This window comes from Halichoerus grypus, chromosome 6, assembly GCF_964656455.1.
Source record: "Halichoerus grypus chromosome 6, mHalGry1.hap1.1, whole genome shotgun sequence".
Classification (NCBI taxonomy): Eukaryota; Metazoa; Chordata; class Mammalia; order Carnivora; family Phocidae; genus Halichoerus; species Halichoerus grypus.
In genome coordinates this window covers 69697864-69724513 of record NC_135717.1, presented here as the reverse complement: position 1 = coordinate 69724513, position 26650 = coordinate 69697864, and the positions used below count along the sequence as shown (strand labels likewise).

The 26650-nt window shown below is 37.8% G+C and overlaps 1 protein-coding gene across 7 annotated transcripts in view; it reads right to left on the bottom strand.

Annotated features, from left to right (window-relative positions):
• Nucleotides 1–419: 419 nt before the first annotated feature.
• ZEB1 (zinc finger E-box binding homeobox 1) overlaps nucleotides 420–26650 on the bottom strand; it is a 187714-nt gene continuing 161483 nt past the window's right edge. For all 7 annotated transcript variants that reach the window (XM_036099607.2, XM_078075333.1, XM_036099608.2 and 4 more), the window contains exons 5-9: nucleotides 18063–18265; nucleotides 13556–13661; nucleotides 5374–7181; nucleotides 3062–3242; nucleotides 420–2944 (exon numbers count right to left, since the gene is read on the bottom strand). In XM_036099607.2, the coding sequence (XP_035955500.1) occupies nucleotides 2349–2944; nucleotides 3062–3242; nucleotides 5374–7181; nucleotides 13556–13661; nucleotides 18063–18265 (2894 nt within the window). In that variant the 3' untranslated portion in view covers nucleotides 420–2348. The remainder of the gene's footprint in view (nucleotides 2945–3061; nucleotides 3243–5373; nucleotides 7182–13555; nucleotides 13662–18062; nucleotides 18266–26650) is intronic.

The following is a 26650-nucleotide window of genomic DNA, read 5'->3' as shown; positions in this document are numbered from 1 at the left end:
GCACTGGGGATGTGAGAGTGACTCTGGTAGATATGGTTCCTCTTCCTAGTGGGGAGGGAATAAAATAACTGCGTAAGAGCTGTGGCAAGAAAGGTACGGGGAACGTACAGAGGAAAGGCATCTACACCCAGGCTTCCCTGAAGTGACCTGAGGATGAGAAGTCACAGGATCATAAGGGGGTGCGGTTAAGGTTTCAGGAAGAGGGAGCAACCTCTGAGGAAGCCTTTAGTTGCCAACTCTGATCTTCCCAGAAACATTCAGCCACAGGGAAGTCCATGATTTAGTGGTGAATGTCGAAAACATTTAGTTTGTTACCCACATTCAGCCCAAGGTAAACTGAGTGCAGGATGACTGGGCAATACCCCGTTTCAGAGAGCTTTCCAAAGAAAATCTTTAATAATGAAAAGAATGACAGCAGGTCAGGCTTGTTGATGCATTTTATTGTGAGATGGGGGAGTCTGGTAAAAAACTAGAAAATGACCATGGTGTAACAAGGAACTTAAAAATGAAGAATCAGATTTGTAACTTACATACATGAATACAGGAACAAATTGGCACAAAATGTTAAACATTGTTCCCAACACTGTTTATATAAGGTTATCCTAATTTGGCTTACTAAGGAAATGAGAGTTTTATGGTTAGGCTAATCTCTTAATAAAACTGCAGAGCATCATGCTATTAGTCACACAGTGAATTTCAAAATTTAAGAGTTTTATATTAAAAACTGGGTAAAGGTAAAATGACTTGGTTGTAGTTGTAAAACTAATACATTCCCATTTAAATTCTGTTCTACAGTCCAAGGCAAGTATAAATGTTAACATAACACTGTTAAATCAAATCTCAATGCAAGAGAACCAATTGCATCTCTACTTTAAATCTTATCAACTTTCCAAATTTTCATACTAAAATATATTATTGTATTAATACAAACTACAGTATTATACACTACACTGTGTAATAAATAAAGAAATATAAAAATAAGACACATAAATATAAAAGTTTTCTAAAACTAAAAGTACATGTCAGTAAGAAGGGTATTAATACTGCCAGGTTTGAAGACATACAGTACAAAAATGTTGCACAGATCTATAAACTAAAAGAAATAAAATAATACTGATACGTAAAAATCAGCTAATGTTGTTAATAAACTGGGTCCATAATAACTAACATTTGGAAACAGTTATGAGCCAAATAACAATGGCATGTCCATGTCTGAAATGCAAGTACATGGACAGAGCAGATTAGAAAATTTCCCTTTCATTTCTGTAGAGAAATTTTGAAAGTCAATTAACACAAAATGAATACTGAGGAATTAAAGGATGAAATGTCCCAGTGTTTAGGTTTCTCTGACAGAGTCAGTGGTTTTAAGTTTTATTTGGAATTTTGATACAATAAACAAATCAACAAATGCTAGTTATTGTAGGCCACACATTGAACGAAGGCGGGTTAGAGCCTTGAAAATACTGATAAATGGCACTTACAGCACACAGGTCTTGCTTAAGGCCAAAGGAGATACAAAGCTTCATATCATATCCTTCATATTTGTCACCACATACTCAAACACAATTACGAACACTGATTCTGACGACTCTGCTACCCTTCCCAGGATTAACACTGTTAGTCCCTGCAATCAGAACTCAATGACAATCTTCTGAACTTCATTTTAAACCACATGAGTAAGAAACTTCAGTTCTTCTATCGGCTGCTTTCTTAAGGCTAACAATACACTTGAAATGATAATACTCCACTATGACATCTAAATATTAGAAATTACTACCTTCTAGATTGAATTTATAAAAGGTAGTTATAGCACGGTTTGGAACTGCATTATACTTCTCTGTGAAGGGAATTTTGTAGTGCAGAAGTTCTCACATTTTAAAAAACATAATAAAATACTGAAGCGGATTTAGCATACGTTTACCAATAAAAAATTATAAAATTTCTCCCAATTGTACAGCTTAAGAATAAACCAACGTAAGAGTGATAATTAATACTGACAAAATGAAACAATGCCAGATGCTTATCTAATTAATCAGTTTCCTTTAACCTGTTAAATCTTTGCTTTCCGAGTCATTAAAGTTTTCTAATCTGCTTCGTGTTACAAACTTGTTCCTAACTTTGAAAAATGCATGAAAAATTACTAGGTCTGAGATCAGGCACACCCGGATTTTTTTTTTTGTGTGGGTTTTTTTTTTTTTTTTTGTATTTTGTATTTTTTTAAATTTTTACTTTACACAGTAGTGAACAGAAACCACAGTATACAGGTTACTGTGTTTCCATGAAAAGCATGTATAATATAGAACAAACTTCATTACCAATTAGAATGTATTTTCCTTCTAGAAAAACTATTAGGCTTCATTTGTTTTTTCTTCAGACACCTGCTCACTATTCTTGCTCACTTTTTGTTCGAAGCTGCTCACTTGATTTACAGCTTCATCTTCCTTCATCAGACCTTCAGTTTTTGCCTCTTCTCCCTCATTCTCTGCCTCTTCCCCCTCCTCCTCCTCCATCTCGTCCTCCTCCTCCTCCTCCTCCTCCTCCCCTTGCGGTTTTTCACATTCTTTCTCTTCCTGCAGTTCTTCCATCTCTTTGTCCTCCTCCTCCTCTTCCTCTTTTTCACTGTCTTCATCCTCTTCCCTCGTCAGACTCTCTCTCTCATCCGAGTCGGCCTGTGAGGGAGATGCCCGGGCCCCCCCGTGCTCGCCGGCCAGGACTTCTGGTCCTGTCCCCTCCTGCTCCGTGCTATCGCGCTCCTCCGCCTCTCGCTTGCAATAGGAGTAGCGATGATTCATGTGTTGGGAATAAGACCCAGAGTGTGAGAAACGCTTTCCACATTTGTCACATTGATAGGGCTTTTCTCCAGAATGTAACCGCATGTGTTCAATCAAATGATGTTTGTGTTTAAATGCCTTCTTACAGATTCCACACTCGTGCGGTCTCTTACCTGCAAAATAAGAACACAGCCATGACACAAAATCCTCCGAAGGCTTTTGGGGGCACTTCAGTTCGCGGAAAGGGTTATAGAGTCATTTTTCAAAAGCTGTCAGGTTCAGCGACATACCTGTGTGTTCATATTTATGTCTCAATAGTGAGCTACTCTTTTGGAATATCTTATCACACAAATCACAAGCATACATTCCATTTTCTGTCTTCCGCATTTTCTTTTTGGGTGGTGTAGAATCCGAGTCATTCTGGTCCTCTACATTTGATACTCCTTCTGAGCTAGTGTCTTGCCTTTCATCCTAAAGAAAGAAAAGAAGAACATTTAATTTCAAATTAAAAGGTAAGCAAGAGACATATATAAAAGCACAGGTTAAAAAACTACTTTGATTTATACTTTCAATAGCTTGACCAAAGCAGGACTACTACTCATCGCAGCAGACAGGCTCCAAGGGCAGGGGGCTGGATGCGAGGTGGGGGTTGATACAGAAAAAAGTCAGGTTGGGGGCAAAAGAGTCACAACGATGACAAAAACAAGTGATCAACTGATGAAAAGAAAGAATGTAAAATGTATACTAACAAAATTTACCTGGTTTCAAACAAATCATGACTTTGTGAGAAATTTGCAGAAAATTTTAACTTACGAGTTTGCTACATCATCACCAATCTCTAACTGCATTATTTGCCTTAACTGTTTTCCTTCTGGGTTTTACTAAGCAAAAATTAAGATTCTATTTTTATTTATTTATTTAGAAAGATTTTATTTATTTGTTTGACAGAGAGAGACACAGCAAGAGAGGGAACACAAGCAGGGGGAGTGGGAGAGGGAGAAGTAAACTTCCCGCTGAGCAGGGAGCCCGATGAGGGGCTCGATCCCAGGATCCTGGGATCATGACCTGAGCTGAAGGCAGACGCTTAACGACTGAGCCACCCAGGCGCCCCAAGATTCTATTTTTAAAGGTAGTCTTTCAGTTGTATCCTCCGGAACTTCAGAAGTCTATGAACTGACCTCCATGGTTTCTTTGAAAAGAGAGGGATTTGCTCTACCACTTTGCTAAGGAAAAAGATGGCAAAACAATGCAGGAGGGTCTCTATTTTGGAAGCAAGAATACTTGCTAGACAAAATAAATCTTCAGAATTTCAGTGGAATAAAACATTTCAGGCAGTCCCAGGGCGGTAATGTGTAGGAAGCTCTCATGTAGGTAAACAATGACTGGTAGTGGAGTTGGGTCCCTCAAGATCCTTATGTCTTTCCTAAAGTCTTCCATTCTATTGCCTCTAAGCCCACAAATAGTCTAAAAGCTCAAAGGTTTTTCACAACATTTCTTATAGTTTTGCAAAGTGGGAGAGGCGCAGCCATTTGCCTGGGTGGTTTGTGAGCTGCCAGTTTGTGCTAAAGTAACTTGACTACTTTCATTGCTATCTGACGTGGCCATATGATTAAGTGAAATGTTGGTGGGTCCCCCTTTATTATTCAAAGGTGTGCACAGTGTTTTAAACACCGAGAGTCTATATGAATTCATTAGTTGTGTGAGAGTTTTTTTCAAGAGTAACCACAATTGCAGGAAACCCAATCAGTAGGAATTTTTAAGGGGGAAAAAAAAGCAGCAGATATACATTTGAACAGGATGTTGTAATTATTTCAGCTGTACCTACTTATAGCAAATATTTGGATGAAAGATCACATTTATCTCTAGTATATGGTTGATTCAATAAGAAACCGATGAAAAAAACTGGGAGGCCATCAAGGTTAGTAACCTAGAAAAAGTCTGGATAATGAGCCACACCATAGTACACAAAATGGTTCTATCTAAAACTGCATCATGGATTTTGGGGGGAAAGGTAAGGAGGAAAATGCACATATAGGTTCATATATATTAATTATGACTGAATACTGTTTTAGTTTACAGCTCATAGTGATCAGCAAATTCACTAGGTGAGCTCTTTGTATACTTAAGTCTTGTTTAATTAAAGCCTTTAATAAATATAGGTGTTAACACATAAAAAGTAATAGCTCAGTTTTGCTGGTGTGAAATGTCTGTGAATGGGAATGTATTTTCATGCATTAATGATGATACAGCAGAAACTGTTACTAATTTGGGAATATAACTCTAGAAACAGAAGTCCAATTGGTGAGTATTCCAATTTTTCTTCTGTTTCAAGCTTCAGATAGTCAAGCCTTTAGCTGAGACTTCTCATTTCCCCAGGAGAATAACACAACTGTAGTTGATAACCATACCTGGGATTAGTAAGAAACTGAAGGCGAGATGCTATGAAAGTTAAAGCAAATGTTCATCTATTTCCTCTCAAAAATGATAGTTTGTAACAACCTGCTCGGCTCTACAGAGACTGATTTTTATTTGAAAAATTTCACCAAAAGAAGTCAAACTAGCATTTTAGTAAATAGCTTTGGGATAGGGGCCTTTTCTTTACCTGATTCCCGTTTGGCTGGATCACTTTCAAGGGCGGTTCCTGGACTGCAGGGCTGACTGTAGTCGAGTACGTGTAAGCCACCTGGGGAATCAGAATAGTCTGCTTATTGGCAGCTAGTGCCCGCAAGCATGGAACACTGTTCTGGTCAGCAATGGCCACGATCGTGGGTAACTGGGCAGTGACTGTAGGTATAGCAATATTTATGGGGTTGGCACTTGGTGGGATTACATTTACAACTGGTTCTGAGTCTGTAACACAACTGTCCTTTTGTGGCTCCTTTTTTGCACAAGACAAGTTCAAGGGTTCTTCCTGGACAGAATAAACACTGTTCTGGTAAACACTAGTGATAGTTGACCTTTCCAATAATTCTCCCTGTTGCTTTGGTAGTGAAAGATCAAGAGGTTCTACTTGTGGCTCTTCTTGTGCACCTTCCGCTGTGTACAAGTAACCCTGTGTATTTCTGGATGAGGAAAGGTTTAGAGGTGATGGGGATGATGGACTACTTCTGGAACCATTGACGGTTGATCCCGCTGGTAAAACTGGAGAGTGAGTCATCTTCAGGGGACTTTGTAGATTTACTGTGCTGTCTGGGGGTTCATTTGCATTTGTAGATTGAGGCTGCTCATCGTTCTTTGCAGGGATATTTACTTTGCCTGGTTCAGGAGAAGATGGTTCAGAAGACTGCACTGAAATCTGTCCAGCTTGCATCTTTTCAAACCACTTTTTTACTACATCCAGTGGGAGGTTTACCGAATCGGCAATTTTTGAGAGCTCTTCTGCACTTGGCTGTGCGTTCAAAGCATAATATGCTTTTAGAAGAGATAAGAGGTTCTTTAAAGGTGGCTGACTGGGAGACAGACTGCCATCTCCACCCGATGAGACAGAGGACTCGGGCTTCTCAGCTTCTGGTGCAGGGAGTGGAGGAGGCTGAGCAGGCTGCTTTAGGTCATAGTGCTTTAATTCTGGAAGTGCATTAATATCTCCTGGACATTCGTCACACAGAAGGCAAGTGCTATCGTTCACTCCTCCTTCAAAGCTTTTGTCCTTCTCTGATTTAACAGTAAGATCTTCTGGTAACTTTTCACTTTTGCAACTGTTTGTGGGGACTGGGTTTTCTTTTTTTAAATTCTGAGGAACAACTTGAAGTTGGCTAGGCTGCTCAAGACTGTAGTTAATGATAATTTTGGTTGTTCCATCTTGATCAACCAAAGGAAGACTGATGGCAGAAATAACAGAATGGCCACCTTGCTGTATGGATGAAGCATTGATTGTTTCTTGTTCTTTGGATGCAAGATTGGCTTGATTATTCTCCAAAACTTGCCTTATAACATTACCATCTACTGCCACTTTAAGTACATTCTGGATATCACTTAAATTGATACTTATGGGAGACACCAAACCGACCGTTGGCAGAACAACAGCTTGCACCACACCCTGAGGAGAACTGGTTGCCTGTAATGGGCCACCACCACTGAAAACCCCATTCTGTAAAGGGGTTGAACAGTTGATTCCTGAAGCAACGACTATGGGTTTGAATTCATAATCCACAGGTTCAGTTTTAATTTGGTTTATAGAAAGTTGCTCTTGAAGGGGTTTATTCTCTATCTTTTGTCGTATCTGTGGTCGTGTGGGACTGCCTGGTGATGCCGAAAGAGATGGCGAGGAACACTGAGGCGTCTTGAGTCCTGTTCTTGGTCGCCCGTTCACAGGCATCAAGCTGATACACTTCTTACTGCTTATGTGTGAACTATAGGAACCAGAATGGGAAAAACGTTTCTTGCAGTTTGGGCATTCATATGGCTTCTCTCCTAAACAAAAAAAATTATATTCACTGAATTATTACATGTAAGTTTTCATGTATCCACATTTTCCTTAAAACAAACAGTATCAATTTAAAAAGAGATTTCCATGTATCTTGTGATACAATTTTATTTAGAATATTCATGTTAAGTTCAAAGCTGACATAAATGTTATAAAGACTAGCAAAACCTTCGTCTGTAGTACACGTGCTAACCTGTAAGGAAGTCTTCTCAGCATATGTGTATAATATTCCTGCTAACCTTTAAGACTTCAAATAATTCTCAAATGCCAAAAATAATTCTAGTTGACCCTTGAACAACATGGGTTTGAACTGCATGGGCTGAGTTAACACGGGGATGTTTTTTGATAAATACCCTACAGTACTGCAAATGTATTTTCTCTTCCTTAATGAGTTTTCTTAATACCCTCTTCTCTTGCTTACTCTATTGTAACAATACAGTATATAATACATATAACATTCAAAACGTGTATTAATTGACTGTTTCTGTTACAGGTAAGGCTTCTGGTCAGCAGTAGGCTAGCAGTAGTTAAGTTTTGGGGAGTCAAAAGTTATATGTGGAGTTTTGACTGCATGGGGGCCCAGCTCCCATAACCCTGCATTGTTCAAGGGTCAAATGTACATCTCTCTCTCAAGTAATTTTTTTTCTTACCCTATTTCATCTACCTATGTAATTTTTCTGTATTTCACTATACTTAACCATCTGCAGGAGAAATTAATATTAGAGGAAAGAAAAGTAAGTAAAATCTCCCTTTATATAACACTTAACAAGTACGAATACCTATCCTTCCCATACCCACAAGGTTTTAAGGTTTCCTTGAAAAGATCTTTCTCAATGGGCAGAAAACTTTCCATATGAGGTATTGTTATCAGCCTTGGCTTATTAAACTGGGAGGTATGCATTCCTGGAGCTAGAAGGCAATGTTCTAGCGGGTATGCAAAACTTTCTTGTAGTTTCAATTTTAGTGACAGCAGTTACAGTAATTTAAAACATTTTAATATTAAAACACAGATTATACCATGGAGAAAAAGACAATATTCATGTGAATTGTCAGGAAAAAACCACAATGTCAAAGAAGCTCCTTGCTTGTAGGGGCTTACGTCAAGTTGCTTCCTTCACCTTCCAGGAGAGAAGACATTCATTCTTGTTGGCTGTTAGGGATACTTTGGTAGAAAATTTTGAGAAGCATGGAGCCAAATGGAATACTTTCAGACAACCCTAATTTTTCGCCTTAATTTTAATTTATATTTATCGTTCATTCATTTATAATTTATAGGTTAAAGACTATCAGTTTCAATAACATAGGAACTTGAGTCTCATGTGCCATTTATGCCTTGTACCTATTGAAGTGTAGGTCAAAAATGCTCCATAAACCTTTTTTGGATGAATGAATGACTAATTGCAAAATTATGGAATATGGTGATGCTATTTATCTACTCAGTATCAAGATGAAACTCTTTCTTTCTTCTGTTCTTTTTAAGAATGAAAATGAAAGCAGTGAGAAACTCAATGTAAGTTCTTCTAATAATGTAATTTCAGTGTTGTAAAGTTTTTAGAAAGTAAGTTATATTTTCTAAAAGTATAATTACTTGAAGAATAGGATATTAGAACTGGAAGGGATCTAAGAGGACCTCCTGTACAGTAAAAGAGTTCATTTTATATCACCTTTGACTTTAGCTAGTCTCCTGCTTAAGCTCCTTTATTAAAAGGAGGTTATTACTTGCTGGACAGCTCTATGGAAGATGGTCTAGTTTGGTTCTGCTGAGGATCATGAATTTGGGTTCAAAACCTAGCTCTGCCACTAGTTTTTTTAAAAGATTTTATTTATTTATTTATTTATTTATTTATTTATTTATTTTGAGAGAAAGGTGGGGTCACGAGTGGGGCAGGAGAAGAAAGAGGAGGAAAGAGAGAATCTTAAGCAGACTCACACTGAGCATGGAGCCCAACACGGGGCTCAATCTCATGACCATGAGATCACGACCTGAGCTGAAATTATGAGTTGGATGCTCAACTGACTGAGCCCCCCAGGTGCCCCTGACTGTTTTCTTAATCTTTCCAAGCCTCAGTGTTTAGGTGTGTAAATAAACGTAAACACATCCTCACTGGATTGTTGTAGCAGTTATCGGACATAATATAGCAAAACTCTTAGTGTGGTCTTAATACATGTTAGTGAATCTTTTAAAAAGTAATTCTCTGGAGAGATAGGTTGAGTACTAAGCCAGAATTCGCTTGTTATAATGCCTACTTTCCTGTCCTAGCCTTCCCTCTGATGCCACACAGAGCAAGTCTAACTTTTCTTCTAAAAGTCAGACTTTCAAACTGATGAAGAGCAGTCATCTGTATCCTTAAACTTCCCTTGTGTGGGCTAAATATACCCAGGTCCTTCAAAGACTCCTCATGGGACATGGTTTTTAGAACCCTTCCCACTTACCCACTTGTTAACTCATCTCTGGAAATTCTCCAGTTTATCAGTATCTTTCCAATGGGATGCCTGAAATATGATTCAATACTCAAAATGCATCAGGTAAATTTCTGGGGGGAAGGGGTGTAAGGCAAGGGATGTGTTCTAGTATCTCTATTTTAACATTTTAAATTCTTGCATAACTTTTTTAGATGAGCCATATGCTTGTTCTCTTGTTAGAGACACTTGGAAAATAAGAATTTATAATATAGATTATTTTTAAAAAAGATTTTATTTATTTATTTGAGAGAAGGGGAGAGGGAGAGAGCAGGAGCGGTGGGGAGGGGCAGAGGGAAAGGGAGAAGCAGACTCTCTGCTGAGCAGGGAGCCTGACATGGGGCTTGGTCCCAGGACCTGGAGATCATGACCTGAGCAGAAGGCGGCAGATGCTTAACCAACTGAGTCACCCAGGCGCCCCACAGATTATTTTTATCTTTACAGACAGGGAGATAGAGGAGCCCAGTGGCTAAGGCAACAGCTTTGGAGTCAGGATACTTGCACTGGGGCCCTGGCTTTGCCATGGACTAGCTGAGTGACTCTGGATAGGTTACGTAAGCTCTCTGAGCCTCCATTTTCTCATCAGTAGAAAGGGAAGAAGTAATAGCATCTACCTCATAGGGCTATTGTTGGGACTATATGAGTTAATGTACACAAATAACTAGAATGTGGCTGTACATAGTTAAGTACTCAATAAATGCTAGTCATCAGTATTATTGTTGGGGATTACCTGATATTTTATCATTGCCAGAAAGAAAGTGCAGAACAATTGTTCTAAAGCCAAATCCACTATGTTTGTTGGAAAACCCCTTGTTTCTATCGTTATAGCTTTATGGTTTATAGCTAAAGTACATCACCTAATTTGTCTGTCTAGCAACTGTTAAACCCTGGAGGTGAAGTTGTGCTGTAAAAAGTCAGATGTCCTATGAATACTGATTTCTTTTTTGTAATGGCTGAGGTGGACGTTTGGTTGCATCTTACGTAAAAACTTTCCAGGCTAAAGTTCATAGGGCTATGGAACAAACCCAAGTTATTTCTGGGGAGGATCAGAGCCCGGGAACAGGAGCCTTTTTTCTCACCTCTGAGTGGAGGTGAGGTGACCTGCTCCTCATCATAGCTCAGCTCCCACATGAGGAGTTCAGATGATGGCTAAAACACATGACTCTGCATATGGCTCGTTTTAATGGTGTCGGAAGGCAGCAACAATCCAGGTAATTTTAGGGAGTATAATTTAAAGATCCTGATTAAAAACTGAGCTGAGAAAAAAAGATTACAGAGGTTTCTTGAAGGATATGAAGCTCATCCATTATTCGATACTCTAAACAGCTCTTTCAAAACTATCTGTGGTGAAGGACCTTCTGTGCCCCCAGTTTTTTGTTTTAAATTTCCAATCTACTGTAAGATCAATATTGTATAAAATATAATAAAATTATCACAGCATTTTCTTCGTCTAATAGTTTCTAAATTACTCTCAATTTCTATATTTAGCTCTTCAAGAACCAGTCTCAAAAAAGCTTACAGACTGGTACCAGTCCTGGAATGACACTGAGAAGCCCCAACTCAGAAATCTTCCTTTGGAATAAACCAGACCATCTGAGAGCTGTATACCTGGATTGTATCCAAGTGGCTACCCTGGAGAAATGCTTTTTCTAAACTGCATTTTGGTGAAATATCACTGGCTTTCTATTGGAGAATCTTTCTTTATTTTTATTTATTTATTTAAAGATTTTATTTATTTGGCAGAAAGAGAGAGAGAGCACAAGCAGGGGGAATGGGAGAGGGAGAAGCAGGCTTCCCGTGGAGCAGGGAGCCCGATGCGGGGCTCAATCCCAGCACCCTGGGATCATGACCTGAGCCGAAGGCAGTCGCTTCACCGACTGAGCCACCCAGGCGTCCCATGGAGAATCTTACTTTAAAAAGAAAACCCTATCAAATTTTCTGCTGTACTATTTTAAGGATATTTTGGAAAATGATATCAAATGCATTTTGCTTCCCTATGGGCTTTGTAGCAGGAAGAGTTGTACTTTTCCTAGCGACTGATTCCTTTCACTTACAGACAGTCTGGGTCTTGGTTACTGATTGCAGTTTTCTGAGTTCCTAAACCTTAGAGTCTAATGTGTGGTCCACTTCCAGCATGTGCTTGGCATGTCATAGTATCCATTTTATTTCATGTTTACTTCATGCCTGTGTTACTTAACTTTATTTTCCTAATATATTTTTGAATTAAAATTTCTTGCTGTATTAAAGGTATATACGTCTCATATTACTTCCCCTTGAGGGTAAGACTATCCTATAAACACATAATGAATGGACAGTGCAGAGTACGGCGGACGCTCTGTGCTCCACGATGTGGCCTAAACTTGCACCAGCTACTTCAGCCGCGGTGGTAGCAGCGTACCATTACCAAGCTTCTATCAAGCGCTTGTCCATCCAAACTCCTAAAACTCTTCTGTCAGTACTACAGACAGTTGCTCCCTGCTTACTACTTGATTGAGACTGATTTTTGAATATCAATGCAGAGTTTTGTGATTAAATATCAACTTCCGTTTCTGCCCTGCATTGTAATCTCTCGTGCGATGCATGCTTCCCAATTCCGTATCATCACCAGGTCTGACAGATCCACATCCTATATAACTGCAATAGGACCATATGACATTCATTCTGTACATGAATCTTGCTCTAAATTTTATTTTATTTTCCCTCCTCTACCCCAATCTCAACATTTAAGAAAACTCTCTTGAATTAGCTAGATCTCTATCAATAACTTCAAATCATCTGTAGCAAGAAAGCAGGTCATTAAAAATATATTCTTGATGAAAATTTTTTGATAGCCCAGAAGTTAATAAATAGGATTTTGTGGCAGACTGCAAAAGACAACTTCTTATTTCCAGGAATATTAAAGTGTGAAAATAAATAAATGTTTTTGCAAGAATTTTGGTTTAAACAAATTGGTAACTTTAACATTATTTAGCCCTCAACAAACAAGACAGTGAAACTTCTAGAAATGTAGTTCCAAAATAAAACACAGATATCACACCAGTCACCTCTCACAAAGCCACCCGCTGTACTCTTTTTGTAGGATGTCTATAAGATGTAAATGTCAATACAATCATTTTCACAAAATAAGCAGTGTGCAGACACCCATCATTTCTCATTAATTAGAAAACAGTTCTTTTTCACTACTATTTAAATCTAAAATAACATACCAAAATTAATCAGATGAATAGATGTCAGAGTGCAATGTGAGATGCTACCAAGTTTTCATTACAGCTTTTGTTGAAGTAGAGCCCCTAAAGACATGCAAATACAGCTCTTTTTGTTTCTAAGTTTCTAAAACAGACATTTTTTATCATATAATATCATTTTGTAAGTAAAATTTAGAAAAGAATGTGGAATAGAAAGATGAAATGATAGGTGAACACATTTTTCTTTTAAATTTTCAATGCTGCCCTGTCTGGGTGACTCCACATCACCCTTGACCACTTCCTATCTGGAGTTTCCACTTCTATTTCTCTCATGTAAAGAATGTCTTTGCATCCTTACTTTCTTGTGCAAATCGTACCTCTATTTCCTTTTTCATTCCCTAGTTAACTGTGCAGAAGAGGCAATGAAATTAGTATTCCTCAGAAAGCTCAAGGAGGTTGTACTTCTTGTTAAAACATGCTATATTCTGATCAGGAAATTTGGAGTATGTCATATTATATTAGCTTAATATGCTTCAGTTAAAGATTAAGACTCCAATAAAATACTATTTATAAATAGAAAATTTCTCCAGGTTAGTCTTTATCCTACAAGAAAAGCAAAGAGTTTCTGACCATGTGTGTAGACCACATTATAAGAGATTTATTTATAACCACATATGCTATGATATTCAAGGTGTAGAAAGAAAACAAATATTTACCACTGTGGATTCTTAAGTGCTCTTTTAGATGATGTTTGTATTTGAAAGCTTTTCCACATTCAGTGCACTTGAATTTACGATTACCCCCAGACTGTGTCACATGTCTCTGTAAGAAAGAATTGATATTTTAATTATAGAGCAAAAAAGCTTTGGACATAAAAGAATAGCCAATCTGCTAAAAGTAATATTTTGGTGAATTCTGCTTCTCAAAGCCTTCAAATTGAGGCAGTCACAAAAATCTAACACTTGGAATATTACACCAAAAAGAAGGGTGATAGTGGGATCAGAATTTTGACATGGAGAAAAATCTCTACTTGCTAGAGTATGAGAATCATACTTTATTGAGTAATATAGTATTTAGCACAAATAATATATACTTTACTAGAAACTAGAGATTATCTCTTCTGCAGCCAGGCTTTTTCCAGTAGTTTATCCTATCTCTTAGATGCTTGGTATTTCCAAAATGTACTTTAATCTGATGAATTTAAAAAATACTTCCATCTTTTCATCCAAATATGGAGTATTATAATAGCTTTCTGTCTGGTTTATCAAATTCTCACTTTTATATATTTCAAATATATTCTGCACCCTTAAAGATTTTTTTTCCAGGTCCCGTTATTTTATTTATTTACTTTTATTTATCCATCATTAAATATATTATTAAAAAATGTTTTCCAGTCAAGTATAGTTGACAATGTTTCAGCATACAACACAGTGAGTCAAACAACTCCATATGTTATGCCATGCTCATCACAAGTGTCTACCATTTGTCACCATACAACACTACCCCAATACCACTGACTATATTCTCGATGCTGTACCTTTCATCCCCATGCCTTGTTCATTCTTTTTTTATTGTTATGTTAATCACGATACATTACATCATTAGTTTTTGATGTAGTGTTCCATGATTCATTGTTTGCATATAACACCCAGTGCTCCATGCAGAACGTGCCCTCCTTAATACCCATCACCGGGCTAACCCATCCTCCCAACCCCCTTCCCTCTAGAACCCTCAGTTTGTTTCTCAGAGTCCATAGTCTCTCATGGTTCGTCTCCCCCTCCGATTTCCCCCCCCTTCATTCTTCCCCTCCTGCTATCTTCTTCTTCTTCTTTTTTTTTTTTTAACATATAGTGTATTATTTGCTTCAGAGGTACAGATCTGTGATTCAACAGTCTTGCACACTTCACAGAGCTCACCATAGCACATACCCTCGCTTTGTTCATTCTATAACTGGAAGCCTGGACCTCCCACTCCCCTTCACCCGTTTTGCCCATCCCCTCCCTCCCATGGCAACCACCAGTGTGTTCTCTGTGTTTATGAGTCTGTTTCTGCTTTTTTTGTTTATTAGATTAACCATACAAAAGCACTGCTTGAATTGAATTCTATCATAAACCATAAATTGCTCATAAACCTCCAAAGGCTCCCCCCATTAGCCCCTGAATATAGATTCTGAGTCTATACATTCCAAGTTTACCTGAGTTTCCAGGCTGATTCTTCACCAGTTTCCTATAAGAAGTTCATGCCTCAGTCACTGAGTGAGTCTCAGTTTTTTGCACATATACTACTCTATCTCCTTGCTTTGGTTTATACTATTCCTTATTTCTTGGCTATATTTCCCTATAATGATTATTAAGATTCCAGCCATACTTCAAAGGCTTAACTCAAGTACTTTCTACTTGCTTCATGCTCACCCTAGCTGGAATCTCCCTTCTTGTTTTTCATACAGGAAGGAAAGAGAATGAGTACTTACTCTGTATCAGGCCCTACTTCATCCAAACTCATGGTTATAAGCACCACATATATGGTGACAACTCCCAACAGGGTATCTCTAGACCTCCTCCCTCCTCTTAACTCCAGACTCTCCCAGCCAATTGAGACCTTGATACTGCCTGTTGGAAAGCAATGGGCATGTGAAACTTGCCATGATTAACCTGAACTCCTAATTTCCCTTCTGAGAGTCAGCTCCGCCTCTGGTGTTCCCTGTCTTTGTGAATGACACCTTCATTTATTTATTGCTTAGGCCCTGAACTTTGGAGTAATCCTTGATTCCTCTCTTCCTTTGAACACCCTTACTCAATCCATCAGCAAGCCATCTGAATATACTCTGCATCCAACATTCATCACTGTGTCATGTCTGTCACCACCAGTGATTTCAAAGCCACCACCACCTTTGGCCTGGATTATAGCACTAGCCTCCAAATGGTCTCCTGCCTCTAAGTGGTCTCCCTGCTTCCACTCTTGTCTTTTTTGATCTACTCTCCACCCAACAGCCAGTGTTCCCTTAAAAATAAAAAGGAAATAAAGATAAAATTCAATATCCTTCAAAGGTTTCCCTGTCACACTGCAGAATAAAATCAAAAGTCTCTATCATGGTCTATACAAGGAGGTATATCATCCAGCCCCTAATACTTCTGGCCTCACCTATCTTTCTCCCCTTTATTCACACTGGCCTCCTTGCTGTCCTTTGGGGATGCTGGACAGGCTTCTGCCTCAAGGCCTTTTCATGTTTCTCTCTGTTCCCTTTGACTGGAACACCCTCCCCCCAGTTATCCTATGACTGGCTCCTTCCTTTCATTTGGGTCTTAGTTCAGATGTCCCATTCATAGAAAGGTCTTTCTATCCTTAAAAAAGTAGCAACTTTCTTCACTTTCTATCTTCTGCTTTATTTTTCTTCATACTACCTGTTCTTACATATCACCTGCTAATATATGCTGCTCCCCACTGTCTTGATCTTTGCTTATCTTTTTCACTATTGTGCCTTTAATACCTAGAACAGGGCCTGACATGTAATAGAAACACAAATGTTTAATGAATAAATTAATAATACATGGAAATGCTTATCTTTGAGTCATAGCATGCTTTTCAAACTCAAGTTTGCTGCCCTGTAACCTAAATTGTTTCCAAGACATCCCGATCATATTTCCTCACATTATTGGTCCCCGTACTAATCACAGCTCCTTTCTGATTTTTGTCTGATCACATACTTCATATATAAAACCTACTACCTTTCACCCATCAGAAAAATCACGACAAAATTGGCTTTCATGCTCATCATTGATCTTACGATTTGTTTCTATAATGGCATCTCTCACTTTCACCATTAGCTCTATCTGTGCTTTGCAGATCCTCTCTTTGACAATGGCCCTTGGTAGAGAAAGGATATGGGGGCAACAGGTGCCATTTGGGTCTGCTCCCCAAATGTCACATGAATAGGCTCTTTTCCCAAGGCTTGACTGTACTGTAGTCATGTTAAGACTCTGAGATGGAAAAAGCACTCTTTTGCATTGTCCCCGATAAGACTTGCATAGGGGCAGATGGTAGATAGATAGTCTTCGTCTTCAGTAGTTCCTTCTCTGTATCAATTTCTACCTTCTGTCGGTATTCTCCCCAATTTCAAGTGTTCCCTCATGGACTTATCCATTAACCTATCTAAGGAAATCTTGGTCTTATACTGCCTGATTGCTATCCTCTCCCCCTTTATTTTGTGATTTGGTGAGTGTTATTGCCCAAGTCCTGAGAAGATAGGTTGACCCTGCTTGATGATTCTGTTTCTGCCATAATTTTTTTTGCTTGGTTTAGCCATCATCTTAGAAAGAGTCTAACTTGTTCTCTATGAGATACAGGACTTAAATTAGGTACATGCATAGGGCAGAGTTCTCACAGATTCGCATTTATAGACAGTCATAATCCTCTGATACAAGAAACTGGACATGTGCCCCAACGATAACACATACCCTTAAAATACACTGTGCAGCTGAATATTTATTTGATTTTTAAAGTTAGAATCATGTTGATATTAATTTGATTGTTTAGAGTTGACACTTATCAGGATCTTATAAAAGAAGGACAACCGGCAAGAGTTTCTTAGCCTTTAATCTTTAAGTATAGAGCCAACAGTTCAAATGTAACTTAACTTACAGAAGAATAGTCTTGGTTTATACATCTAGAAATTGAGGCAAAGTGACATAGGAATAGAACCAACCATGTGAAAATTGAGTCTTCAGAATAAAAATGTTTAGAATCTAAACCTTAGATTCTTAGAGGAAGCAACTTCCCTTCCTACAGTAAACAGAACACAATAACTTATACTGAGAATAAATAAAGTAGACTTTGGTTCCCAGAAAATTAACTTTTATTATTATTATTTGACTTTCTTCTCAATTTGGTCAGTACTTAGTCATATGGTTTATGAAACCAGTATTTATTTTTCCTACACTGAGCATTTTGGTAGAATGCATTTTGAAATCTAGTTTTAAACTTAAGGGAAATATTTGTTACAGTATAAGCAAAATAATTAAATCAAGAAAGGAATCTTATCTGAAAAGGAATAAAAAAACTTAGTTACCTTGGAAATAATGTTCATATGTACTTTATAACCCAGAAATGACCAGATAATTCAAATAATCACTTGCATTCTTGTAAGGCTGCAGGTAAGATGCTGTCTAGAACATCCTTTTAAGTATGTTAAAACCCTTGCCTCTATGGATGGTTGATTTCACTTACTTGATCTCTTCCTGATTTATGTGACGTCATGTGACGTTCAAGTTGAGTTCTGTACGCAAAGGTGTAACTGCAGAGGGAGCAACTAAAATTATCTTCATTCTTTTCATGGCGATATTTAATGTGTTCTTTCAGAGAGGTAAAGCGTTTATAGCCTCTATCACAATATGGGCAGGTGAGTAACTGGGAGAATGCATCTGGTGTTCCTGTACAAGAAAGATCATATATTTTGAATTTAAAACATTCAAAAAATATTACCAAAGCTACCACTCAATCCCTATGCTTTGTGCCGGATATTATGCCACCCACTTTATACTGGATCCTTAAAACAATACAATGATACTCATCTCTATTTTATACAAGAGAAAACAGGAGGCTCAGAAAGGTTAAATAACTTAAAAGTCACATGGCTAGTAAATGATGAAGTCAGGATTCAAACATGTGCTGTCTGACTTCAAAGTCCCATGTCTTTTCCACTAAACCACAAATCTTCCCTTCTTTTTGTATGGTTAATTAGACAAAGAAAACAAAATAAAATTAGAAATATATGTTACATTTGTAAATGTATACATATTGAAGGGGACTTGTACACAATAATAGAATCTTTCTATTGGTAACAATGTATCATTAATTATTTAACGCTTTCTTTCTAATTTGGAAAGGACACTATAAAGTTATTGTCATCAGACAGTAAGTAGTATATAATTAGATTATGTTTTCAAGACACCGCTGCAGTTAGGTGTAGCCATATGACAGAGTTCAGACCACAAGAACAAGTACTGGGGGAAATGAGTAACAGGAGCCAGATCTAGGTCTGGCCCACAAAGACCTCCCACGCATGCTTCTTTATGCTCTTTCCCTTACTGAAATACATGGATACATTTTCTGTAGAATTTTATATGGATAAATACAGGATAGCATTCAGAAAATAAAGGCAATATAGAAAAACTGGAGTTCACTGAGTGAACCATATATTGTTCTTTTAAGATTTATTTATTTGAGAGAGAGGGGTGCGCGAGTGGGAGGAAGGGCCAAGGGAGAGAATTTCAAGGAGACTCCCTGCTGAACATGGAGCCTGCCACGTGGCTTGACATGGGGCTCGATCCCAGGACGTATGAAATCATGACCTGAGCCAAAATGAAGAGGTGGACGATTAACCGACTGAGCCACCCAGGTGCCCCTGAATGAACCATATTTTTAAACATGGAACCATCTAAGCCTGACAATCCTAAAAATACGATTTTGCCAATTAATATTATTTAACTAAGAGTGGTTTTCCACATTTGATTTATTTCTTCAAAAAAATAAGTTCCTAATAGATAACTTACTGTAAATCGTATCTCTACCTTCATTTTGAATTTCTTATTGAAAAAGACTACCAAGAAAATTTTATTACAATCTCAAAATTCTTCATAAACATATATTACCTTTATGGAAATTCAAGTCCATATAAATTAAAAGTCTTGCTTGAGAACCTGCCTGCATGTAATAGACTGAGCACCTGACCCCACATAGTTTGTTAATTATGTTGAAATATGTATCAAATATATGAATAAAATCAAACAACCAAATCCCCCAAAGTTTATGATGGTATCTTTATTATCAGCTAGCAAGGCAACTGGAATCAGAGAATTTTCTGTTGGTGATGTCTCTAAAATGACCTACTTCTGTGGGGACTAGATTAGCCACATGAAATTGTTTTGGAAATCACGCTATGTTTTGTCTAGTATTAATTTCCTATTTGTACAGGCAAGTAGGAAATCAACATTTGGGACAGTCTGCTTGCCAGAGTACCTAATCCATCCTATTGATTTTAGCTGGCTACAATGGCAAAAGCCCAAGTCAGCCATCGCAGGTGCTTTATTATTGGCACCACAATCACAATGTGATTTCCATTACTCAAGCTGCTTATAATCCATAGTGTAATACAGCTGTCTGCTCTCATTATGTTCTATTTTCTTCTTTGCCTTCATCATTAATAAACAAAATACTAATAATTTTGTACAGTGACAGGGTGCTCATGATATTTTACCAGCAAGTTATTATTTTCATAAAACATCTATTGAATTTCTCACACATATGAGATATGAATTTATTCTTTTAGGATACTGGCATAAAACAACGAAAAGTAAACCTGAATATCCGACATAATAAGTGAATTATAGAATGAACAGTCTTGAAAGTTAAATAAAAATCTTTATTTCTATTTTTGAAAAATATTGGATGTTTGCTTATTTACAGGAATCACTTTTTTTTTTAGCAAAGAAGGCTTGCCACGTAAGGAAAAAAATTATCTTTTTAGAATTCTTATAATAAACTTAAGGTAGTGATTCAGGAGTACTAAAAAATCCAACCTATGTCTATTTTTTTGACCTGTCTGTAATTTCCTTATGTATCTGCGACTGTGAATATGCTTATTAAAAAAAAACCCTAATTTTTGTATCCTAAACTTCCTTTGCTAGGTAGCATAACATTACAGACTGATAGTAGTACTTGATATAAAACCTTTGAAAAATCTCCTTTATTTGTGCCCCACTGATTTAGAGTTTGTGATAGTTCAACCTGCTGGAGTAAAGTTTGCCCTTTCACAATTTATGAAGTGCAGGAAAGCATCCTGAATCCACTAAAACTTTAAAAACTTAAGGGCTTCTGAGGATAATCAGATGTTACTGGTGTGACAGAATGTCTACTGTGAAATACTTTATTAGCTGTACACCTGAAAGTAATGACTACCTGAATTAAAAACAGATTCTCAAATTCAAATGTTTTACTAATTCAGAATGATTAGGGCCCCAACTTTTATGGGATTTTACTGTGTTGATTAGTAACAATGGACTATACAAAGTTTAACCTTATTTGATCTGTGCAATGAAACATTTTTTTAAGTTCTCATTATTTTCTTTCATGAGGCTTCTTGATAAACTTTTTGGTACATAAACATTTACATATATACATAAATACATATACATTAAAATTTTTAAATTTCCTTTCCATATTTATTGTAACCTACAGCTTCTTCAGGTGAAATGTTAACAAATTTTCCTTAAGGAAAAAAAACTGGGGTGTGTGGGTGGGTGGCTCAGTTGGTTAAGTGTCCGACTCTTGGTTTCAGCTCAGGTCATGATCTCAGGGTCATGACTTCGAGCCCCGCATCAGGCTCCACGCTCAGTGCAGACTCTGCTTGGGATTCTCTCTTCCTCCCCCTGTCCCTCCCCCTGTTCTGTCTCTAAATAAATCAATAAAATCTTTAAAAAAAGAGAAAAAAACCCTGAAAATCAAAGTAGAAATGGCAGGGCCCTACAGGATTACAATGCCTATAACTATAGACTCTCCAAATATGCAAATAGATCAACACAACACTATTCATAAAGCTGTAATGCTGTGTCCCCAGGGGCAATAATCTATAGTCTTCAAAAATGTGTCCTTTTGGCACAGTGGAGGATTCAGTCCTAGAGTGCCCTACCTCTATTTCCTTTGTCACTGATTTAGTTACAGGAAATCCTATCTATTTTGAGGTGAAACTTCTATTTCTGCTTTTTCATAACTGATTCCTGATTTAAGGAAGGTACAGTTGACTCTTTGCAATGGAATCTATTTTGTTTTCTACACCATTCTTCTCAATTTCCTTCAAAAATTTAAAGTTGATTGATAAAATAACATTTACTTAGCACCAAAAAAGTTGAAATACTTATGCATAAATTTAACAAAGTTATGTGTAAGATTTATATGAGGAAAACTAAAATTCTGATGAACAAAATCAAAGAACTAAATAAATGGAGACATTCAATGTTTAATGTTGTCAAGATGCCAGTTTTTCCCAACTTGATTCAGTGGAATTCCAATTCAAATCTGGAAAGTCCTTTTATGGATACTGACAAACATTCTAAAGTTTATATGGAGAGGCAAAAGACCCAGAATAGCCAACACAACATGGAAGGTGAAAAATAAATGGAGGACTGACACTCCCTGACTTTAAGACTTACTATAAAGCTATAGTAATCAAAACAGTGTGCTACTGGTGTAAGAATACAGAAATACAGTGGAACAGAGAGCCAGAAATATCCTCATAAATACAGTCAACTGGTCTTTGACAAAGGAGCAGAGGCAATACAATGGAGGAAAGATAGTTTTTGCAACAGTGGTAATGGAACAGGAAACAAAAGCAAAAATGAACTATTGGGACTTCATCAGGATAAAAAGCTTTTGGCACAGCAAAGGAAACAATCAACAAAACTAAAAGGCAATGTACAGAATGGGAGAAGATATTCCCAAATGACATATCAGATAAAGGGCTAGTGTCCAAAATCCGTAAGGAACTCAAACTCAATACCCAAAAAAAGAAAAAATCCAGTCAAGAAATGGGCAGAAGACATGAACAGACATTTCTCCAAAGAAGACATACAAATGGCTAACAGACACATGAAAAAATGCTCCATATCACTCATCATCAAGGAAATACAAATCAAAACCACAATGAGATACCACCTCTCATCAGTCAGAATGGCTAAAATTAACAAGTCAGGAAAGGACAGATGTTGGCGAGGATGCGGAGAAAGGGGAACCCTCCTACAATGTTGGTGGGAATGCAAGCTGGTGCAGCCACTCTGGAAAACAGTTTGGAGGTTCCTCAAAAAGTTAAAAGTAGAACTACCCTATGACCCAGCAATTGCACTACTAGGTATTTATCCAAAGGATACAAAAATAGTGATTTGAAGGGGCACATGCACCCCAATGTTTATATCAGCAATGTCCACAATAGCCAAACTATGGAAAGAGCCCAGATGACTCATAGACAGATAAATGGATAAAGAAGATATGGTGTATATAAATTCAATGGACTATGACTCAGTCATCAAAAAGAACGAAATCTTGCCATTTGCAATGACGTGGATGGAACTACAGGGTATCATGCTAAGCGAAATAAGTCAGGGAAAGACCAATACCATGATTTCACACATATGTGGAATTTAAGAAACAAAACAGATGAACATAGGGGAAGGGAAGGAAAAATAAAATAAGATAGAAACAGAGAGGGAGGCAAACCATAAGAGACTCTTAGCTCTAGAAACAAACAGAGGGTTGCTGGAGGGGAGGTGGATGGGGGGATGGGGTAACTGGGTGATGGGCATTAAGGAGGGCACTTGATGTAATGAAAACTGGGTGTTATATGCAACTGATGAATCACTAAATTCTACCCCTGAAACTAATAATACAATATATATTAACTAAAATGAATTTAAACACAAAATTAAAAAAATAGTAATGGAACAACTGAACATTCAGGACAGGCATAAAAATGAATCTAGACACAGACCTTACACCCTTCACAAAAATCAACTCAAAATGGGTCACAAACCTAACTGTAAAGTGCAAAACTATAAAGCTCCTAGAAATAGGGGAAAACCTTCATGACCCTAGGTATGACACTGCCTTTTTTAGATATAACATCAAAGAAAGAATTGACAAGCTGGACTTCATTAAAATGAAAACTCTGTCCTGTGAAAGATGATCTCAGGAGAATTAGAAGACAAGTCACAGGCTGGGAAGAATATTTGCAGAAGACACATCAGATTAAGGGCTATTATCCAAAATATACAAAGGACTCCTAAAATTCAACAATAAAAAAATCAATAACTTGATTAAAAAATAGTCCAAAGACCTTAGAAGACACCTCACCAAAGAAGACATACAGATGGCAAATATAGATGCTCCACATCATATGTCATCAGGGGGAAGCAAATTAAAACAAGATACCACCACACACCTATCAGAATGGCCAAAATCCAGAACACTGACACCACAACATGCTGGCAAGGATGTGGAGTAAAAGAAACTCACACTGCTGGTGAGGATGCAAAGTGGCACAGCCTCTTTGGAAGACAGTCTGGCAGTTTCTTACAAAAGTAAACATACTCTTACTAGAGGATCCAGCATATGCACTCCTTGGTATTTACCCAAATGAGTTGGAAAACTTATGTCTATACAAACATCTGTACATGGATGTGTATAGCAACTTTATTCATAATTGCCAAAGCTTGGAACCAAGGTGTCCTTCAGTAGGTGAATGGGTAAATATACTACGGTAGATCCAGACAACAGAATATTATTCAGCACTTAAAGGAAATGAGCTATCAAGCCATGAAGATATATGGAGGAAACTTAAATGCATATTACTAAGTGAAAAAAGCCAACTTAAAAGGTTACATGCTGTATAATTCCAACTAAATGACATTCTGGAAAAGGCAGAACTATGGAGACACAAAAAGATCTGTGGTTTCCAGGGGTGAGGGGAGGTGGGGAAAGATGAATAGGCAAAGCATAGAGGATTTTTAGGGCAATTAAAATACTCCATGAGATATTATGATGATGGATACATGTCATTACCTATTTGTCCAAACCCAAAGAATGTACAACATCAAGAATGAACCCTAAGGTAGATATGGACTTTGGGTGTTTTCTGATGAGTTATGTTGATAATGGGAGAAGCTATGCACATTAGGGGGCAAAGGGTACATGGGAAATACCTGTACTTCTGTCTTACTTTTTTGGTAAGCTTTAGACTTCTCTAAAAATGTCTTTTTAAAAAGTTGATTATTTAAATATTAAGTTAAATCTATCCATTAAACTGGGAACCCTGGAAAAATCAAATCAGATTTAGGATCTTAATACTTTAAATATCCTTCAACATTCCAAGTGACTTCTTAGTTCTTGGTGCAGATCTTGCATAAAATTTCTTATAGGAATATCTGCATGCGACTGTCATCTGTTTCTAGCATGGAAGGAGGGAATGGTAGCCTGTTTCCTTTCAGGAGAGTATGAACATATTAGAACTGCATTTTATCACTTTTCACATACTGGCTGTTCATATCAGAATAGACTAGAGCAAATATAAAAAACCTCATTTGTCTCCAAATCGGTATGTTTTGAACAAATCATATTTTGCTTGCCAGAATAGTGAAAAAAAAATCAAGCGGCAGTTAAAGGTCATCCTAGCTCCATTTCTGCTGCCATGTGGGTGAATGCAAATCAACGTCCAGGCATTGTTCTTTTATTTATTTATTTATTTTATTTATTATTATTATTTTTTTATTATGTTATGTTAATCACCATACATTACATCATTAGTTTTTGATGTAGTGTTCCATGATTCATTGTTTGCGTATAACACCCAGTGCTCCATGCAGAACGTGCCCTCTTTAATACCCATCACCGGGCTAACCCATCCCCCCACCCCCTCCCCTCTAGAACCCTCAATTTGTTTCTCAGAGTCCATCGTCTCTCATGGTTCGTCTCCCCCTCCGATTTCCCCCCCTTCATTCTTCCCCTCCTGCTATCTTCTTCTTTTTTTTTTTTAACATATAATGTATTATTTGTTTCAGAGGTACAGATCTGTGATTCATCAGTCTTACACAGTTCACAGCACTCACCATAGCACATACCCTCCCCAATGTCTATCACCCAGCCACCCCATCCCTCCCACCCCCACCACTCTAGCAACCCTCAGTTTGTTTCCTGAGATTAAGAATTCCTCATATGGCTAAAATTAACAAGTCAGGAAATGACAGATGTTGGCGGGGATGCAGAGAAAGGGGAACCCTCCTACACTGGTGGTGGGAATGCAAGCTGGTGCAACCACTCTGGAAAACAGTATGGAGGTTCCTCAAAAAGTTGAAAATAGAGCTACCATACGATCCAGCAATTGCACTACTGGGTATTTACCCCAAAGATACAAATGTAGGGATCCGAAGGGGTACGTGCACCCCGATGTTTATAGCAGCAATGTCCACAATAGCCAAACTGTGGAAAGAGCCAAGATGTCCATCGACAGATGAATGGATAAAGAAGGTGTGGTGTATATATACACACACACACACACACACACACACACACACACACACAATGGAATATTATGCAGCCATCAAAAGGAATGAGATCTTGCCATTTGCAACAACGTGGATGGAACTGGAGGGTGTTATGCTGAGCAAAATAAGTCAATCAGAGAAAGACATGTATCATATGACCTCACTGATATGAGGAATTCTTAATCTCAGGAAACAAACTGAGGGTTGCTGGAGTGGGGGGTGGGGTGGGAGGGATGGGGTGGCTGGGTGATAGACATGGGGGAGGGTATGTGCTATGGTGAGTGCTGTGAATTGTGCAAGACTGTTGAATCACAGATCTGTACCTCTGAAACAAATAATGAAATATATGTTAAAAAAAAAAAAAAGAAGATAGCAGGAGGGGAAGAATGAAGGGGGGAAATCGGAGGGGGAGACGAACTATGAGAGACGATGGACTCTGAAAAACAAACTGAGGGTTCTGGGGGGGGTGGGAGGATGGGTTAGCCCGGTGATGGGTATTAAAGAGGGCACATACTGCATGGAGCAGTGGTGGGTGTTATACGCAAACAATGAATCATGGAACACTACATCAAAAACTAATGATGTAATGTATGGTGATTAACATAACAATAAAAAATTAAAAAAAAAGAATTCCTCGTATCAGTGAGGTCATATGATACATGTCTTTCTCTGACTGACTTATTTGACTAAGCGCTTCACTGCAGTGGCCTTACCACGGTACACAGGAGA